We start from the raw sequence: 21,407 nt of genomic DNA, 5'->3' as shown, positions 1-21,407 counted from the left end.
CTGGCAATCTTTTCTCATGAAAAAGCTTTAGGAGCCTGTGTCAGGCATGCAAAGAATATGGCCTGCCCAACATGGCCAACTGAGTGTAACCAGGGCCTCAAAACCTGGGTTGGCGGCCTGGGAGAGACACTGATATTGGTTCACTTATCCTTGCAGTAAATTTGGAGGATTTGCAGTGACAGCATTGGTGCAATTTTTCCAGTGCCTTGAGTCAGTCAAAATATGGCTGTCTCCTAGCCTCGTCTTGATATCCGTAGTATTCTAGACCAGCTACTGACTCTAAATTCTTAACATTGAGACATGCAGGTATCCTGGTTATTTGGAAATTGGCAACAGTGCTGACAAATTGCAACATATTTATTCCAGTCACGGAAATCATTCTTAGGACTGTATTCAGTAACCAATACTAGACAAGCAGATCTGCACATGTTAAATACTGCCCTTCATCTGGCAATGGAATTGACCAAGGCATTCCATTTCTAAAGTTACGAACATAAGAGATACCAGTAGCTCATTTAGCTCCTCATGCCTGCTCTACCATTTAATAAGATCACAATTAGTCTTTTACTTCAGTGCCACTTTCCTGTGCTAGCCCCACATCCCTTAATTTACTTAGTATCTAAAAATTGCTCCATTTCGACCAGTACAACGCGTTGTGATGTTTCAATGACTCTACAGTTACAAAATCTCTGTCAATAGTTCCAATTCCTTTCAGTGATCAAGAAATTACATAGCATGTACAGTACAGAAAATGGTCCAACCAGTCCATTCTGGAATTGTGCTCCATTTAGGGTTCTTCACAACTTTCCTCTTCAAATTACATCAGCATAATTCTCAATTCCTTTGTTTTAACTTCATGACCTTATCTAACCTTCTCTTAAATGCCTCTAGGCTATTTCCATCATGTTCTCTCAGTGACAGCATGTTGCACCTGTGTGTTATATTACCTTGAACATGAGGTTTATTGTTGTAATGAAAGACTCTTCAGAATTTTCCACTGAATGCTTTATTAGATTACTTAGTGACAATCTTTTACTGATTTTGCTCCTCCCCACAAGAAGAAACAAATTCTCTTAAACCATAAAACCTTAAGACATAGGAGCAGAATGAGACCTTTCGGCCCTTCAAATCTGCTCCACCATTCAATCATGGCTGATTTATTTTCCCTTCTCAACTCCATTCTCCTGCCTTCTCCCTGGAACCTTTGATGCCCTTACTAATCAAGAACCTACAAACCTCTGCTTTAAATATACCCAATGACTTGGCCTCCACAGCCGTCTGTGGCAATGAATTCCACACATTCACCACCTCTGGCCAAAGAAATCCCACCTCATCTCTGTTCTAAGGGGACATCTTTCTATTCTGAAGCTGTGCCCTCTGGTCCTAGACTCTCCCACGACTGGAAACATCCTCTCCATCTCCACTCTATCCAGGCCTTTCAATATTCAGTAGGTTTCAATGAGATCCCCCTCATCCTTCTAAACTCCAGTGAGTACAGGCCTAGAGCCATTAAATGCTCCTCATATGTTGACCCTTTCATTCCCAGGGTCATTCTTGTAAACCTCCTCTGGACCCTCTCCAATGCCAGCACATCCTTCCTTAGATATGGGGTCCAAAACTGTTCACAATACTCCAAATGTGGTCTGACCAACATACTATAAAGCCTCAGCATTACATCCTTGCTTTTGTATTCCAGTCCTCTTGACATTGCATTTGTCTTCTTTACTACTGACTCAACCTGCAAGTTAACCTTTAGGGAATCCTGTACATAACTCCTAAGTCATTCTACCGAAGTGCATGACCATATACTTCCCTCTGCTGTATTCCATCTACCACTTCTTTGCCCATTCTCTCAACCCATCCAAGAACTTCTGCAAACTGCCTGCTTCCTCAACACTACCTGGCCCTCCACCTATCTTTGTATCATCCACCAACTTGGCCACAAAGCCATCAATTCCATCATCCAGGTCATTAAAATATGATGTGAAAAGTAGTGGACCTGATATCAACCCCTGCGGAACACCACTAGTCACTGTCAGTGAACCAGAAAAGGCCCACTTTGTTCCCATTCTTTGCTTTCTGCCAGTCAGCCAACCTTCTATCCATGGTAGTACCTCTCCTGTAATACCATGGGCTCCTATCTTGTTTAGCAGCCTCATATGCGGCACCTTGTCAAAGGCCTTCTGAAAAATCCAAGTAAATAACATCCACTGACTCTCCTTTGTCTATCCTGCCTGTTACTTCCTCAAAGAATTCCGACAGATTTGTCAGGCAAGATTTCCCCTTAAAGAAACCATGCTGACTTTGGCCTATTTTATCATGTGCTTCCAAGTACCCCGAAACCTCATCCTTAATAATGGACTCTTACCAACCACTGAAGTCAGGCTAACTGGCCTATAATTTCCTGTCTTTTGCCTCCCTCTCTTCTTAAAGAGTGGAGTGACATTTGTGATTTTCCAGTCCTCTGGAACCATTCCTAAATCTAGTGAATCTTGAAAGATCACTACTAATGCCTCCACAATCTCTTCAGCTACCTCTTTCAGAACCCTGGGGTGTAGTCCATATGGTTCAGGTGACTTACCTACCTTCAGACCTTTCAGCTTCCCAAGCATCTTCTCCTTAGTAACAGCAACTACACTCACTTCTGCTCCCTGATTCTCTCGAACTTCTGGCACATTGCTGGTGTCCTCCACAGTGAAGACTGATGCAAAAATTATTTAACTCTTAAATTTTTCCTACTATTATTGTAAAAACTATCAAAATTTTTAAAAATCTCTATTAAAACATGCCTTAGCCTTCTCTTTTCAAGAGAAGAATCTGTTCATCCTTTCTTATATCTTTGTAATTTTATTTTGCATTTGCTAATACCTTTATATCCTTTTTATAATCTTGTTACCAGAATGGTACACAATATTCTAAAATGTTATACTGGTTTAGCATAACTTTTCTAATTATTAATTTCATTTTGATGGAAATAAGTCCAAATGGTTGGTTTGCTCTTTAATTGTCTTAATAATAGCATCACAACTTTCAGTGAATTGTGTATTTTGTAGCGACTGCTACCACAATGTGAAAGCAAGACACTAGTCGGTGGGCTGCAGAACAAAAACTGATTTATTTTCCTATCTTGCACGGGCCTTTTAAGAGGAACGGTTCCCGCCCACCAAAAACGGAAATGACGTATGCGCTACGTCATCAAACTTTTCCCGCGCGCGGGTTCTCCCCGTCGCTCGGGGAAGACGAAGGCCCAACGCCATCTTGGGCCTCCCCACTCCAACGACGTGTGACCCGACCGCTGAGCCGGTTCGCTTGCTCAGACTGTGAGTCGCTACAATTTGTTTTTCTGGATCATTTAACTAATATCATGGTGCACCAACAGATTTCAGTTAACCCTGGATCTCAGGGTTAGGATTTTGCCTGGGTGAGGTGGTGAAGAAATATTTGGCTGGAGAGGAGGGGAATTCAACCATAAGAGGATCTAGTCCAGGGAGAGGGTTTGGCCAAAGGATAAAGTATGGGATTAAGAACATAAAACCAGGAATAAGCCACTTGGTTCTCAAGCCCACCTTACTATTCACGTCCAACCTGCTGCCCCAGGCCTCGTTTCCTCTTCTGTGCCCGTTCACCTATTTATGCGGTACTGAAAATTTCCTCCACAAGCTCAAGAGCCGTGGCCTGTAGGGATAGGGGCATTGTACTGGAAAGTGGGATTAGGGTCGCTCAACTTCCACCAGCACAATGTGTCATGATGTTACTTTTCGCTGTCCTGGTAAAGCAGCCATCATAATCAAAGACTCCACCCACTCCGGACATTCTCTCTTCTCCCCGCTCCCATTGGGCAGAAGATACAAACATGAAAGGACCTACCACCAGGCTCAAGGACAGCTTCTATCCCGCTGTTATGAGACTATTGAACAGTTCCCTAGTATGATAAAATGGTCTCTTGGCCTCACAATTTACCTCGTTATGGCCTTGCTCCTTATTGTCTGCCTGCACTGCACTTTCTCTGTAACGGTAACACTTTATTCTGCATTTTGTTATTGTTTTCCCTTGCACCGCCTCAATGCACAGTTGCAATGAAATAATCTGTATGAATGGCATGCAAAACAAAGTTCTTCACTGTACCTGAGTACATGTGACAATAACAAATCAATTTCAATCTCTACAGTTACGATATCTCTCAACTGATTTTCCAGCTCACGCTGGCACCGGATGCCTGCCGGAACTCACACGTTATGCAAAGTAAATGGGCACGATCAGGCCCGAAGACCACTCGCCGGTCACAAAGCATTTGAAATTGGGCTTTTTCTGACCAACACCACAGTGTTGAAGTCCAGCCCCCGACCAGCTTCCAGCATGTAAGCAGGAGGACCGTGGAGCCTGTGATTGGCGGAGAAGCCTGAAGGGTTATTGTGACGCAGCTCGCTGCGCTGCGGCCGCTTGCAGACGGACCTCAGCGGAGTGACGGCGCCGCAGACGCTGGAGTCGGTCTGGCAGCCGGTGGCCGCCGATATCGCAGCCGCACCGTTAATGAGGCCGCGCTGGAACCGGAGCCAGGCAATCGAGGCCGCAGCAAGCCCGGACTGGCGGCCCTTCCACGCAGGTTAGTACTCGAGTCGGCGCCATTGGTACTGCGCGCCGGGTTTGTGATGGTTGCCAGGAGGCGGCTTCAGCGTTGCTAGGCCGCTCCTCCGAGGAAAGGCTTTCGCCGTCGCTGAGTCCACGGAACCGCGTTACCCGTCCACAGTCCGCGCTTCCCGTTAAATATATAACGCGAGGTGCTGTAGCAGGGATTTTAGTGACGGATAAATGTAACTGCACATTGCAATTGCTGTGGTCTTCAGCGACTTTGGTGTTCCCAGAGCCATCGAAGTGATTCCCAGGTGAAGTTGTCAATGCGACCTGACAGACCCAGTTGTTTGGATGGAGATCTGGGTCACATGGACGTTCATCACCAATTTCAAAAACATCAGATTGTCTCTTTTCAGTCTGCTAACACTTCTATTCCTTTTGGAACACATTGCCTTGTACGCTTCTGTTGACTGTTGTTCAATTTTATAATTGTCCGAAATTAGCTGAGGGAAGGAACCCAAATCTTGCGAGTTTCCGTTCTCTGTGTGGTCCAGCAAAGGTAAATTCCGGTTGATTACTCCCTACGTGGAAGCGACGTTTCAATCTCTGTTGTACAGACAGTTCCACCAACACTTGATGTGTACCATGAAAATATCGTTGTAGTTGCAGGTTATTTGAAGTATTGTTCTTTTTCTGCTTTTCTTCACACTGCTTGTCGTAAACAGAAATAGCAGTATCCAAAACAAATATGGTCTTGGAGAAAGGGGAAACATTAAATCTTGCAACTGTAACATTCAGTATCACTTAGACAAGTGGATTTTTTTCTTGTTTATAAAGTAAAGGTGAAATTGGCAAAATACAGGCTATTATTTGGAAATTTGAGACCACTGATTAGCCTAGTTATCAGATCAGGGAAACCACCTTATTGAGGAACATCAAGTTTACCAGATAATTCAAAACCTCATAGAACCTCAAGGAGCAGAAGACAAACTGCTGGAGGAACTCAGCAGGTCAGGCAGCATCTATGGAAGGAGATGGACAGTCGACATTTTGGGTTAAGACCCTTCATCTAGACTGAAAAATAGAGGGAGATAGCTAGTATAGAGGTGAGTGGAAGGGCTGGAACAAGAGCTGGCAAGCAATAGGTGATGGGTAGATGAAGGAGGGAAGAGTGGAAATAGTGACAGGGTCTGGGAAGTGATTGGTGGAGGTAACAATGGGCTGCAGATGGTGGAATCTGATAGGAAAGGAAGATGGAACATACCAAATAAGGGAGGTGGAGTGGGCAGATGGGAGAAATAGGGGGAGGGGATTCTGTGTGTGGGTGATGGGCAGCTGGAGTGGGTGGATGAGGGGAAAGAAATAAATGGGGTGATGGCCAATCAGTCAAGGAATTGCTCCTGACAATGCATTCGAATACCTCACTCCCCACGTGGATCTCACGATGCAGTCTTACCACAGAGGATGTTGCTGTTCAGGGTAGCCTAAGCAGCCCATCCAGGTGAGGCAGAGATTCACATGCATGTCCAATCTTGTTTATTGCATTCAATGATCATCTTGTGTCTTGAATTGTAGTATACCATGCAAGTTGTGAGTGCTTGTACTTTATCCTTGTAAGTAAAAGTGTGAATGAAGTCAAGTATGTCTTTCACCAGTTGTCAGTGGCATGTCTTTAATATAAATGCAAATTTGGCACAAAGATTAGCTATTTTCAATTTTGCTATTAAATTTTATAGAAGGAAATTAGAATAAAGGCAATTGACTGATCCAGGTGGATGTTTTTCAGAGCACTTTTCTCTTGCAGTAATCTACTAATTTTACTGCTGATTACGTAGATTTATTTTACAGAGTGATTTTAGAAAATTCCTTGCAGCAGTGCAAGAATGTACATCTTGTATAGCTTTACTGATATTAATGGCAAAGAGAGAATAAATCTTACTATGTACATCCCAGTGATTACACTTTTAACATTTAAGCACAGAGAAATTGAAATTAAGAATTTGTGTATTTGCTTCACTTGTTCTTTCTTAACAACTAACATTCCTACTAACTAACTGATTTTAATGGAATGTTTTCACTCGAATCATATTTTACCTGGTTCTGTTAGGTTAACTTTCTCTTTCCACAGGTGCTACCTGACCTGTTGAATGTTTCCAGCATTTTTTACTGTTTCTTTTATTTCAGACTTTTTCTTTCCTGTTCCTTTTTTTCTTTAAGAAAACATGAGACTCAAGTATTCAGTTTGAATTAGGAGGATATATGGTGGAATGGGCTTCTGGTAAGAAGCTGGCTTTCACTATTATGAATACCCAAGTCAAGATCCTTAAGCATGGAGTTAAGGCAGATGTATACATTTCCATCAATGCTGTACACTTGGTTGTTTCCTTAATTGGGCTTATGTAAAACAAATAATTTTACTTCTAGGTGGTTAAATCAGAGTCACAACTGCTGTGATAACTCTTCGCCTTCATGTTTATGGATCGGGCTTTGAGTTGTTTTGTATTCTGTAGTTTATTCAGGTTGGCAAAGGTTGAAGCTGCAGAGGTTTTGGTTTCCATTTGTGCATCAGAGTGTGAATGGTTTGTATAATATAATTTACAGTTGTCCAAGAGTTTTACCAAAGGTAAAAGTGTTGTCGCATTTGACTTAAATAGTTGGTGTTTGGAACTACTTGTGAATTCAGTGTGGTTTTCAAGTCATAATATCAACTACTAAATCCATGGCTTGGAAGGTGCATTATGATGGTAAGTGGCATTGTTGAGGTCCTGGTGGGTGGGAAACATTTCTTAATCTTCTTGATGGGTTGCTACTTCAGTGCTTTTTCATGGTGAGTGTGTAGAGGAAGGAAGTGTTACACCATAAGTAGCCAGGTATTGGAGATGTCAATAATCAAGTCTGACTGCATCTGGTTCACATTGGTACTCTGGCAGAGCACAAGACGTTGTTGATGTTATTAGCACAGATGTAGATGTTCCCCAGCTTATACTACATCTAAGTTCTGAACCAGATCAATCATATCTTTTTCATGCTGGTTACCTTCTTTATGTACTTGTGGAAGGTTAATCTACAACTTGGTCACAATTGGAGACATCCAAGTGGGGTTCTGTCACAAAGTGTTACTGCAAATAGTTACCTTTTTAGATGTCCTTGATAATCAACATGAAATACTGTAACACTTGCTTTGTGGGGTTTTAACTTTTTTTTGAAGTGTTCCTCAGTGGTAATTTGAGATCCAAAGGTGGACTCCATACATTTTGAAGATGCCTACTTGCTGATCAAAGTCAGTTAAATGTAGAAATTAAACTTCATTGGCATGTTTCCTGTATTTGCATTAAAGAGAACTGATGAAACTATTCAGTTTAAAGTAATCTATTGTCGGAGAGCCAGGGCAAGGTGACAACAATCACTCAGAATTGATGAGCAGATGTGGTAGTGGTGATCTTTATGGCCTTTAATCTGGACTGTGCTCATGGCTGGTCTACAAAGACCATATTTGTCAGGATCTGAACATCACTGGCAAGGTCGGTATTTATTGTCCACCCTAATTGCCCTTAGGAAAGTAGTGGTGATAACTGAGTTACTTGCCGGGCTATTTCAATGGTCGTTTTAAGGATCAAGCACATTGGATGGATTTGGAGTCAAGCCACGTATAGGCCAGACCAGGTAAAGTAGACAGATTTCTTCCTCAGAAATTGGCATGTGAAAAAATAATGTGATAGTCTTATAGCCATGATTGCTTATGGTTCGTTCAACTAAAATCATTTACTTTAAATTCCACAGCTGCAGCAGTAGGATTTGAATTGAGGTCTCCGGATTGTTTATCCAGGCCTCTGGATTACTAGTCTGGTAATTTAAATGTTGTTCCATTACCATACCCTAATCCTGTCTCTGACTATTGGTAGTAATGAAAGACAGTAACTTGGCTGACAAAAGAGTAAACAACATATTTTCAATGCCCTTGAATAATAGTATTTTTTTCACAAATTTCCTATTTGTCTTTGTAAAAATAGATTACTCATATTTTCTTTTTTATAATTGTGATGAACCGGTGAAGTTCGTCAGATGCTTCCCTGCTGCTAAACGGTTTTGTAACCGTATTAAGCCTGCTATTAAAAGCTCATTTTGTTAAACGTCATTAGGTCTGGTTTGTTACTTTGCAATTGCCTTATTTTGCAAGGGGATAAGAACTGATTGCCTTATGGGCTACTTTAAACTCATTAACAATCTTCAGATTACTCCAATCCTTCTCCATGCTGTTATGTTACTTTATTTAGATAATGTTTTACAAGCATTCTTAAATTGATGTTACATTGTTATCCATCCTGCAACTTTAAACACATGTTTGGACATTCTGCATTGAAATGTAAAGAGTCTGTAATGATTAGTCTCCTTAATTTAAGACAATGAAACTTTCAAATTACAGAATCCGCTTGTACTGATAATTGTAAGGAAATTTGTCAATGTATTTTCAAAACTATCACATCCAATTGAAATACTGGGAATTTCTAAGGTCCAATGTTGATTGAAAATAAAATCTTTAAACTTTACCAACATTTTGTCAACAACTTTTGTGCTCTCACATGTGCATGTTTCTTTTTCCTGCTCAAGGAACCTAAACGTGATGGGAACTATGGAAAAGGAAAGGGAGTAATATGTAGTTCTGGCCAACACGGAATGTGGAACCGTACAGCACAGGAAGAGCCCCTTTGGCCCACAGTGTCTGTACTGAGAATGATGCCAAATTAATTGAATGCCTTCTGCCTGCACCTGATCCATATCCCTCCATTCTCTGCATATCTGTGTGCCTATCTAAAAGCCTCTTGAATGCCACTATCATATCTGCTTCCGCCACTACCCCTGGCAGCATACTTCAGGCACCTACCACTCTGTGTTTTCTTTTTCTAAAAAAAAACTTGCCCTGAACATTTTTAAACTTTCCTCCTCTCACCTTAAAGCTATGCCCTCTAGTATTCGTATTGTAACAAAGAGTTCTCATCCGGAATGAATGTTAAATGCCAGCCAAATATTTAAGTTTCCTGTCCATAGTTTATGAACCACAGGCCTTTGTCAACAGTCTCCCAGTCTACTTGCCCAGCATGAGTGGAAAGTGGGCAAGATGTGCTTGTCAGGATTTGTTCCACAATAACTCATTGAAGCAATAATCTTTCGGATGGATATTTATTACTTTTCTATGTGTGTTCCCTAACTTTGGAAAAGTTGTTTCAAATTTGTTTTTTTTTAATTATTATATAACTTCTCTAAATTCTGGTGTAATGTCATTGACCGAAAGGGTTTTATTCTCCACAGATACTACCTAATCTGCTTTGTATATCCAGCATTCCTTGTTTTTATTTATATCTAACATGTATATCTAAAAGTTTTTTAAAATTCTTTAGATGGATAACTGGTAGAAAATGGGGGTTGTATGGATATGAAGAGTCACAGCAATAATTTGAGGTAACAAACTATTTATTGCATCCTGTTGGACAACTAGATTCTTTCTCTCAACCTTCATTCCGCATATTGCATCATCATAAGTGCCTTACGTTACTCCTCTTACTACTTGTTTTAGGTTGGCTGTCAGCTAAAGTAATTAAATGAGGATGTAGTGAATAAGGAAGACTTACAAGCACAATCTTGAGAAAGATGCCAGCAGGTAGAGTATAGATAAAACTGTAAGCTTTTTGATTATATTTAAAAAAAAAAGCTTAATTTTAAATGGAAGTCGATTATACTTGAAATATGTATTAAGTTGATTTATGTTAGGTAATCTGGAAATAACAGATTTATTTAATCCATTGTAGGTGTAATTCTTTTGGGTTTTTTTTTGCTTACCTGGAAAGGAAGCTGAAGTAAGCTCCTTTTCATTTTTAAATGCCTTGAGCTTGTCAGGGTGATATGAGTTCTGCTGAAAGCTGATTGATGTGAAACATTTTTCTATTCACAGGTGATGTCCGATGTGAGTGTTTCCAACATCCATCTTTATTTGTGAAGGATTTCGGTGCTGGGGACTTGAACAATCTTGCAGTTCATCATTTAATATTGTTCTTAATGGCTGCCAACTAATGTGCAGAGCCAGCGTTCTATGCTCTGACCTAACATCATACTTTGGTTCCAGCCCCAGAAGACTACCCTCGACTGCATTACTTATAATTTGTATATCCACCAATATGTGGCCTCTTGTACAGATGCAGATAAAGTTTTAGCTTGAACTAGATAGAGTTGATCTAACCTGCATTCACTCTTAGCAGCATTCTGTTAGTCAATACTTTAATTTGGTCTAGGCTGAATTGGGGAAAAGAGAGACTAGTGATCTACATATGGCAAAATTAATTGTCCCTACTTTTCCTTTTGTAATAATTTTTTACTGCTTGCATAGTGGGGCTACAGTTGAAGAATGTCCAGGCACCTTGACTGATAATCTGGAGACAAGTTCTAATCCCAATATGACATTTGGGGACAATTCAGCTAATTAAGTCATCTGAAATAAATAGTTTCATGATCACTATTATTAATACTATCAGAATGTTGTAAAAAAAAAATTATCTGGTTCACTGAAGTCCTTTAGGGAAATATCTGTTTGATCCAGAACAGTGATCCAAAAAGTTAAATTGTGCACATTTTTATTTTGTATAATTGCCAAGATGTTATGGGTTGTTTCTGCAATGGATATGACTAGTCTTTCCATAATAATTTGTTTCTTTTGCGAACATGAGATCAATAAAAGTTGGGCTGAAGTAAAGAAAAGATTCTTAGCAAATGAAAAGCTGTAATAAATAATATCCAAATATAAATAATTATAAACTAAATCAAAGAGGATAAGTCATATTAAAACATCTATCAATCAAACTTGCAGGTGTATAAAGAATTTAATACTTTAAGGACAGACTACTAATTCATCTAATTTTGTGTCTGAGTTGACAAAATAGTTTTTCAACCAGTAAATTGAAAATATTGATACTATTCAATTGAAAGATTTATTTTGAAGCAAAATAATTTTTCTGTGATAATTTACTTTTGTTTTTTTATATAAAAACAAATAAATGCTAAATACTCATTGCCTCCTGATGTTTTCTTTAGTTGATATAATGCACCAGTTTCTTTATCTTAAGTAGCAATGTATAGCCAATTTTTTTTTTACTATTTTTGTCATTCTAATTCATGTTTTAGGTGAAAGTGAGGCTAAGGCAAAGACCAAGGCTCAGTTTGAAGAAGCGTTCAAAAGCTATTCTGGTCTAGCTGCTGACAAAAAGAAATCAAAAAAGAAAAGTGTGCCTTCCCAGGAAAGTATTGTGGTGAGTGCAGGTTATGAGCTATAATGAGGCATTCTTTAGTTCTGTTTGTTTGCTTTTATTTTTGGAGGATATTGATAATTGATGTTACTTGTAAGGTACAATAAGTTATAAATCATTAACCCTTCCAAATGGATCTGTTTTCTATTCTCTGTTTTCAATGTTTTTTAAATTTTGGAGCCTTGGTTTAGTTTTACTGTTCCCGAGGCTACCGAAACAAAAGAAGTAGAATGTTGAGAAGTATTGAAATATTAGAAGTTGCTGCAATGCTGAATTGTGTTGGAAATGGTGTAACATGATAGTTATATTTAGAAGCTCAACATTGTATGGTAAAGGATTAAAATCTTAGTATACTACTAAAAGTGCCGCGAAATTATTACTGCCAGGTAAGGCTGTTGTTGGTTCTATCTTGACATTTTTATTCACTTTTGGTTGAAGTGATTAACAAATCATCTAATTTATGATTATTGTTAACAACTAACCTTCCATCAAAACATCATTCCAAATTTTCAGTAGTAAAGGTATAAACATGGAGTGAAGCATCACAAAGCTTAAGAGATATTGGGAATAAAATTTTACCAAAATTTAACTAGTCACATAACTCACTAAAATAAGCAAGTATACATTTAAGTTTGAGCTTTTGCTGTACTTGAAAATATTCACATTTACATTGGACGGACCTGATAAATTGCAGTTTTGAAGATGGGGCCTACATATGCCCAAGTGGGTTCGGACCAACTTTAATCTTTACCATTATGGGCCTCAAGGATAAGATACATAGCAGGACCATAAATCTTTAATTAAAGCACCCATTCTGTTGTTAAATGCCACTTTTTCTATAGAGTTTTAACTTGTAATGCCAATCTGCAATCAGCATATATTTTCCTCCTCATAAATATCCACATTGTTACATATTGGGAACAGAGTTGAGATCTTTCCATTAATAGCCTAGAAAATTTTGGAACAATATTGCCTTAGAACAATATTATCTCAGGTCTGTCATCCTGATTTTTCAGATGTTATTCCAAGAGTAGTTATTGTAGTGCTTGATTAATTTGCATAGAATTATTATTATAATTTGCGTATAATTCTTAAATACGATAAGTATTGCTAATATTGTTAAATTAATAGGCCAGCCAGAATTTGTATTAAATAGCATTTCTCACAGATTTTCTTTGCTACCTTAAGTGTACTGTGGAACTTTAAAAATGGTAAACTGAGGCTGGAATAGTCAAGTGGCTCATCAGTTCAGCTTTCCAACAGAATGGAGCATTACCAACTAGGATTTGATGTTTTAACTACATTGCTCTAAATGTTTTTATAAGTGTTATACTGACAAAATGTTTGTCATAACAAATCTCTGCATCCAGACCTTTATATAAAGAGGTATGGTAATCAGACATTGTCAGTGTAAACATTTCACACACAAGTATAATGAAAATTTGGATAAAAAGTAGCCAATGTTGGAAAGTTGAAGCAGGATTTAATATTGTCAACAAAACTCTCAATCATGTAGAAAAGAAAGTAAAGTAATTTGTGGATAAGTAGAAAAAATTACCAGCCATACTCGGAGCAGTCTGTATTTATGGAGAAAGAAACATAATTAACAAGCAATTTGATCTGTTGCGGACATAATAATTTTAAGAAAATTATTTTCCTACAAATTAATCAAAGTATAGCTGCTTTTAAATTGGAATGTTTTCTAAAAAAAAATGTAATTAGTACAATATTGTCCCAGAACTTGCTGGGAAAATTTTGGGAAGTTCACACTGTTAAAAGAATTGATGAAAGGCCATCAGCATGAATGTTAACCATATTTCTCTCTTGACCTACTGAGTATTTGGATTATTTTCTATCTTTATTTAAGATATTCAGCATTTCCAGTTTTCTACTTGGATAGTGAGTTTGGATCTTTTGGACTAGTGGGCTGGTTGAAGTCATCATTCCCAATTTTGTACGTTGTCATATGTTGATTTTAAAGTGCACTTTTTAAATATTTTGCTCAGCTTGAAACACTGAGGAATAAATTGGGTCTCCATAAAGACAACGAAGATGAAACTATTTTAAATAACACTTATAATCCAGAAGAACACAGTCCCCGCTTCTCAAAAAACAAATTGAATGCCAGGATCTCTGTTGCAGAAAAAGTTAACAATAATGAGCTCCAGGAGGATGAAAAGCCCCACAAACAAAACAAAAAGAAGAAAAAGAAATCATCAATCAATGAAGAATCATTTGATGGGGAACATTTGCAGAAAGGCCCTTGTCCAGAATCTGTTATGCCTGTACAAAAATCGGAGAAAAAGAAGTTGAAAGAAGAGAGCCTTGCTAATAGTGTGCTAAGGAGTAATTTAGCAGATGATGTGGATTCATTAATCAAAGCCTATCAGCAGCAGATAGCTGCCAGGGATGCAGGCGATGGTAAAAAGACAAGGCAGAAAATCATGGAGCGTTCATTGGAAACAATTTCTCGTGTATCTTCAATATTAACCAGCAAACTGGAGAAGAAGAAAAAGCCACTATTGACAAATGAAGGGGAAACAAGGTAGGAATGTGACTAAATTATAAGTGATTTGTAATTTGTCAAATATTTCTGTTTTTGGCAGTTACCATGGAAGCCAATGGTATATGGTGGCAATCTGTGTCATACAATTCTTAGATGTGTTTGCATAAACAAGTTATGAAACAAGAGCAGACAGCTACAGTTTTAGTTCTACAGTTCAAAAAATTAAATATTTACAGGTTAATAGTTTAATGAACGTTAGGGGCAAATTAAATAGTTAAGTTCACAGTTCATTGTTTCACATGTAGAGAATGTATAATTGGGAAATCTCTCTGTGTTAGAGCACCTGTTCCACAGCTCATTCTTTCAGGATGAGAAAATTGAATGGACAGCATCTTGCATTCCTACATATAATAAAACTCTGATAATCTGCTAACCAATTGTTTGGAAATCCTGACAGTTCAGTATCTGGCTCAGTTCTTTCCCACCCACCCTTAACATACTGGGGCCCCTGGTTCCCACACTTCCTTTAAACTTGCAAGGTAAATCTACTATTGTGCAACATTTTTTAATCAAAAATGTGAATTAAAAGTGTGTTGAAGTATTGATTGGAATGACGTATAATCCACACATCTGCCAGTCAGGCATCACCAAATTCTAGAGTGTGCTGGATTCACGGCACACAGATCCTTTTTTTATATAAAGTTTGCATTGGTGTCAAGGGCAGCACTTATTGCCAATCTCTAATTTCCATTGAACTTGAACAACTGTCGTCCTTCTGGTGGAAAATATTCCCACAAGGTCCAGGATTTGAGCTTGGCAAATGCTGTGAGATGGCATTTCATTTCCAAGTAAGGACAATGTGTGATTTGGAGGGAATCCTGTAGGCAGTGATGTTCCTGTCTGCTTGTTGTCCTTGGCCCCCCCTTGGTGATAGAGTTCACGGGTTTTGGAGGTACTGTTGGAGCTTACTAGGTGAATAATTGTAGTGCAGCTACAGTGTGCCTATACCGCCATCATCTCCCATCAGTGGAGGAAATGAATGGGTGCTGGGCTGCCAATCAAATGGGCACCTTTGTCCTGGTTGATGTTCTTGAATATTATTAGAGCTCCAGACCAGTGGTGGCTTTGACTATCTCTTGTAGATGTCAAAAAGTGAGTTACTTCCTGTAGGATGCCTAGCCTTTGACCTGATCATATAACTGCAACATTTGTGTGGCTGATCCAGTTGATAATGGTAATGCCAATCATTTTGGGAATGTAACACTATTTCTGAAACCTGCTATATGCAGTGTAATCTGTTGTTCACTTATCTTTAACCAGGAAGTAATCATCTATTTTAAAGGAAATATTTTCATTGTTGTCACTCTTGAATTGTATATTCTTTAAAATATGTTCCACATGTCATTACCCTGAGAGTTGTCTGTTTCTTTATATTTTTGTGAATGCTCTTGTTGTTTAATTACAATGGCATCTTTAACAGCTGGTGAGCCTGGAGGAAGGGCCTCGCCAGGTGTCAAGGCCTTTCTGGGAGTATAGCCAACTTCCTTAAAAAGCCCTGGACTAAACTACACAGCAGTGCACTCGGCCAAAGAGCCAGTATTCCAGTAGAATACTCTGCCCAGGACCATGGTGGAAGAAACTGCTCTGGTCCAAGAACAGTCTCTATGCCTAACTCTCTTTCCTATGCTTAACTTTTACATAATCTATTCCAGTTCTTTTTAAAAAGCTGACTTCAAAAGATCACAAGACAAAGCCATTTGGCCCATCGAGTCTGTTTCATGAGCTAAACTAAAAACTATTCCTATCTAGCCCCAAATTCTGGCCTTATCCCCATATCCCTTGATACCTTGACTAATTAGACACCTATCTATCTCCTCCTTAAACGCCCCCAATGATTGGGCCTCCACAGCTGTACGTGGCAAAGAATTCCATAATTTCACCACCGTCTGGCTAAAGAAATTTCTCCTCATTTCTGTTTTAAACTAGTACCCTCTAATTCTAAGATTGTGCCCTCTAGTCCTGGACTCACCCACCAAGGGAAACAGCTTAACCACATCTACTCTGTCCAGTCCTTTCAACATTCTAAATGTTTCTATGAGGTCCCCTCTCATTCTTCTGTACTCCAGTGAGTACAGTCCAAGAGCCAACAAACGCTCATCATAAGTAAGCCCTTTCATTCTGGGAATCATCCTCGTAAATCTCTTCTGAACCCTCTCCAACATCAGTACATCCTTCCTAAGATATGGGGCCCAAAACTGGACAGTATTCCAAATGAGGCCTCAACCGTGCTCCATAGAGCTTCTTCAACACTTCCTTACTTTTATACTTTATGCCTCTCGAAATGAATGCCAACATAGCATTCGCTTTCTTTACTGCTGATCCGACCTAGTGGTTAACCTTTAGGGTATCCTGCACGAGTACCCCCAAGTCCCTTTGTACTTTGAATTTTCTCCCCATCCAGATAATAATCTGGCCGTTTATTTCTTTTTCCAAAGTGTACAACTGCACATTTCTCAACATTGAATCTCATCTGCCATTTCTTTGCCCATTCTCCTAAACTATCTAAGTCTCTCTGCAACCTTCCTGTTTCTTCAATACTCCCTACTCCTCCACCTATCTTGGTGTCGTCTGCAAACTTAGCCACAAAACCATTTACTCCATCATCCAAATCATTAATGTACAAAGTAAAAAGAAGCAGTCCCAACACCGACCCCTGCGGAACACCACTAGTAACTGGTAGCCAACCAGAACAGGATCCCTTTATTCCCACCCTTTGCTTTCTGCCTACCAGCCAATGCTCCACCCATTCTAATATCCTGCCTGTAATTCCATGAGCTCTCATCTTATTAATCAGCCTCTTGTGCGGCATCTTGTCGAAGGCCTTTTGAAAGTCTAAATACACAACATCCACAGCCTCTCCCTTATCCACCCTACCTGAGATTTCCTCAAAAAACTCCAATAGGTTGGTCAAGCAGGATCTTCCCTTCACGAAACCATGCTGGCTTGGACCTATCCTGCCTTGCACCTCTAGTTATACCATAACCTCATCCTTGAGGATCGATTCCAATAACTTTCCCACCACCGATGTCAGACTAATAGCTCTGTAATTTCTTTTACGCTGCCTCCCACCTTTCTTATACAGCGGAACTACATTTGCAACCCTCCAGTCCTCCGGAACCATGCTGGAGTCTATTGATTCCTGGAAAATTATCACCAATGCCTCCGTAATCTCTAAAGCCACCTCCTTCAGAACCTGGGGATGCATCTCATCCGGTCCATTTAGTCCATTTCGCTTCCTTAGCACCTTCTCTCTAGTGATCTTGACTGAACTCAGTTCTATCCCCTGAGACCCCTGACTTCCCACTTGACTGTTTCATATTCAATAGTTCATAGTCAAATAAGGATCAGAGAATATCTGGACAAATTGAAACAACCTGCTTATTGACTTTTGAGACAAGTCATCGTCTACAATCTATGGGGAATCAAACATCCATGCTTTTTGATTTGAATTACAAGGGCCAATCATCTTAGCTTGCTTGTTTCTAAATGTTTTGTGCAAATACACTAAGTTGTAAAACGTAACCATAAAAAACTTTATTTCATCCAAACAATCCCAACAGTGATTGGATGATCAAGTCTTGAAGGATATTAATTTTGACGAATTAGATTAAATAAGGGTTGATTTCTGAGATTCATATAGCACATTGGATTAAGTCCTTAACATCATAGTCAAAGAGATACAGCTTGGAAACTGTCTCTTCAGCCCACTGAGTCCACTCTAACCAACGAGCTCCCTTTTTTTTGTACACTAATCCTCCCCTAACCCATTTTATTCTCCCATTAACTAACCCACACTCCAACCAACACCAGATTCTATCTCTCATCTACACACTAGGGACTGTACAATGGCCAATTAACCTACCAAACCATACATCTTTGGGATGTGGAACAAGACCAGAGCACCTGGGAGAAACCCATGCTGTGACAGGGAGAACGCGCAAATTCTGCACAGACAGCACCAATGGTCCGGATGGAATCTGGGTCACTGGACCTGTAAGGCAGCTCTACTAACTGTGCCGTCCTAGGTATCTCATTTCTTAAGTACCTTGCTCTGGTTTCTCCAATGCTGAAAGAAAACATCTCTTAGTTGTTGAGATTAAGAATCAAGCCAATAACCTGGAAGCTGTGCATAAGAACAGTCATTTTGGGGTACAGTTTTATGTATGTTACTGGACTGGTAATCCATAGGCCTGGACTGTTGGTCTAGAGAAATGAATTTGAATCCACAGTGACAGCTGAATGACGTTTAAATACAAGTAATTGCGTAAATCTGCAATAACAAGCTATTATCTTTGAGTATGAAACTAGAGAATTGTTGTGAAAACCTATCTGGTTCATTGATGTCCTTCACTGCTGTCCTTGCTTGGTCTTGCTCCAGACCCTATGATGTGATTGACCCTTCAGTGAAATGCCTACCTACTAAGTTCTTGGGGCAATAATGGTTGGAGAGTAAATCCTGGGCTTCCAGCAGTGTCCACTTCATGAGTATAAATACGTTTTTTTTAACAGTGAAGTTCAGAGCTCGTACTGTAAATTTTGACTTCATTCATGTATTTATTCAGAATTGAATATAGATTATAACTTCAGAACATTTAAATTTGTTGTAATTAACGTGTAATAGTCTCTCTTTAACCACCATATTGTGGGAATTGCAAATAAGCAACTCCTCTGTTTTTCATTTGAAAATTAGTTTGTTTGTAATAAGTAAGCTAGCATGTTGTAGTTGGGTCATTTAAAAGTTTGGTTATATGGTTTAAGAAAAGGCAGTTTATTTTCACAATCAGAAGTTTTATTTATCATTCTCTTCTGCCTAAGTGAGATGCACATTTCAGAACTGCAAGATAATCAAGATGAAGCTAATCATTCAAGGAAAAAAATTCCTCACAGAAGATTGATACCTGAGTTAGAAGAGATTAGTGATGAAGGAAAACAGAACCAGGGGGAGAAAGAGATTCAGCAAAAAACTAAAAGAAAGAAGACCAAGAAAACTAAAGGTGCCAACATTGTGCAAGGAAAATTTAATTTATATTAGGATTTAAAGAGTTATTTAATTAGGATTTTAAGACTTTCACATATCTTTGTTTTATCTTGCCTTTGATCCATTCTTACATGTATAACTGAAAAATTTAAGTCACATTGAATTGACTTGGTTCAACCGTCTAACATTTATTTTTACATTGGATTTGGAAAATCAAGAATGTCAGAGACCCTGTTGAACAAGCACATAAGAATAGCTAATATAAGCTCTTGACCCAAAAAGTCGACCATCCCTTTGCCTCCACGGATGTTGCTTGACCATTGAGTTCCTCTGACAGCTTTTTTTCTTGAATTCCAGCATCTGCTGTCTCTTGTCTCCCAGTTAATGTATTGATTTGTCTTCCTAGCTTTCTAGTCTGAGAATTGGATCAAATTTAGCTCAGACTGATCATCTCTTGCTAGTGATTGGGATCTTGTATGTTTGGCAAGTTACAACTTGTTTCTTGGTAGACATAATTCAGTAGCAACTGGAGAAATGAGAAACAAGTGTGTAATAAATGGCAGAGAGATAGAAGGGTGGTGAGGGCAAAGTGAATGTCTGTGATAGAGTAGAGACCTAGTTTGTCCAGGTGACACAATGCTTTTGGAGTTGTACCGTTAATCGATGAATAAGGGCAATTAGAGAAGATGAAAGAAGCCAAATGGCTTCCTTCTGTTCTGTAACCATTCTACGATTCTAAGAAAAACAAAAGAGCATTTTGGAACTGAGAGAGCCAGAACACAGCAGCTGTTGAAATGTAAACCAAAAGAGTGCTGGAAATACCCAGCAAATTGGGCAGCATGTGTGCAGAAAGAGAAACTGAGTTAAGATGGATCTTGCATCAGAATAGCTAGTTCTGACATAAACGGGAAAAACTGGCTTTCTGAAATTGTTGAATTCATTATTGATTCCTAAGGGATGCAGTGTGCCTAGGCAGAAGATAAGGTGTAGGTGAATGGTAGAATCTGGGGGGAGTTGATAAGCATCTTGAGAGAATAAAATGGGATTAGTATGAATGGATACTTGATGGTCAGCACCGACTTGGTGTGCCATTCTTTGCTATTCAACTGAATGGGCACGACTGCTGGTGAACTCTGAAAGTTTGTATTCTGTGGCTGAATACCATGAAGAGTCCAACAATGGAGCACAGCTGGGAAATCTTCAGATTTTGACAAGTAATTCCAAGACTTGTATGTTTGAACAAGTATATCGAACCTCAATGGTTAACATTTGGGGGGGTGGGGGGAGTGGGGAAGAGGGGTATGAATTGCCTGTTCTGTGTGAATATTTCCCAACAAGTTCCAGTCAATTAATTTGTAGCAAAGGTGTGATTAGAAAATTGGTTTGACAGGAAATGGTTAAAGAAAGTGAATGCTACTTTACAATGTGCATGCATGCATAAGGATTAATGTAGTTAAAGTAGTAGTTGGAAATCTCGTGGGATGTTTTCAGATCAAGTATTTAGCTGAACATTAAGGGAAGTTTGAAGTACGTTGAAATAATTTTATTTCCATGACAGTGGAAAAAATAGAGATGGAAGAAGAAGTGCATGAACCTCCTGAACGTGAAGAAGCTGCTTCTACAGTGGCTGCTGAACTTCAGCAGTCAAAACCAAAATACATTACTGATGATGATCTGGTTCTTGGGGTAAACATCCACAGATCGGACCTGTTAAAAACAGATTTTATGACATCACATCCTTCAGTGAAAGTTCATGTAATTAATGAAGAGACTGGTCAATATGTCAGGAAAGAACACAGGTGAGATAGAAGAATTAAGAAAGTTAAATCAAGCAGTATGTAGCAAATTCAGTTGGAAAATCAAAGTGTGAAGAAAACTTTGTTGTATATGTAAAATGAAATTAGTATTTAATGCAACTTTTACCTATAAAAGAGGGTTTTCATTTGTAGAACATCTTTTTTCCTTTTTTTTCCTTTCCTTAAGATATCTTGTATCACTT

The 21,407-nt window shown here is 39.0% G+C and overlaps 1 protein-coding gene across 1 annotated transcript in view; it reads left to right on the top strand.

Moving 5' to 3' along the window:
• The first annotated feature begins 4,452 nt into the window (after positions 1–4,452).
• Positions 4,453–21,407, top strand: part of ahi1 (Abelson helper integration site 1) — a 161,586-nt gene continuing 144,631 nt past the window's right edge. Inside the window, exons 1-5 of the mRNA XM_052024883.1 lie at positions 4,453–4,603; positions 11,743–11,867; positions 13,871–14,409; positions 19,246–19,424; positions 20,967–21,207. Coding sequence (XP_051880843.1) covers positions 4,531–4,603; positions 11,743–11,867; positions 13,871–14,409; positions 19,246–19,424; positions 20,967–21,207 — 1,157 coding nt within the window. The 5' untranslated portion in view covers positions 4,453–4,530. The remainder of the gene's footprint in view (positions 4,604–11,742; positions 11,868–13,870; positions 14,410–19,245; positions 19,425–20,966; positions 21,208–21,407) is intronic.

This window comes from Pristis pectinata, chromosome 10 (genome assembly GCF_009764475.1).
Source record: "Pristis pectinata isolate sPriPec2 chromosome 10, sPriPec2.1.pri, whole genome shotgun sequence".
Classification (NCBI taxonomy): Eukaryota; Metazoa; Chordata; class Chondrichthyes; order Rhinopristiformes; family Pristidae; genus Pristis; species Pristis pectinata.
Note: the sequence above shows the minus strand (reverse complement) of the source record. Positions and strands in the feature narration are given on the sequence as shown.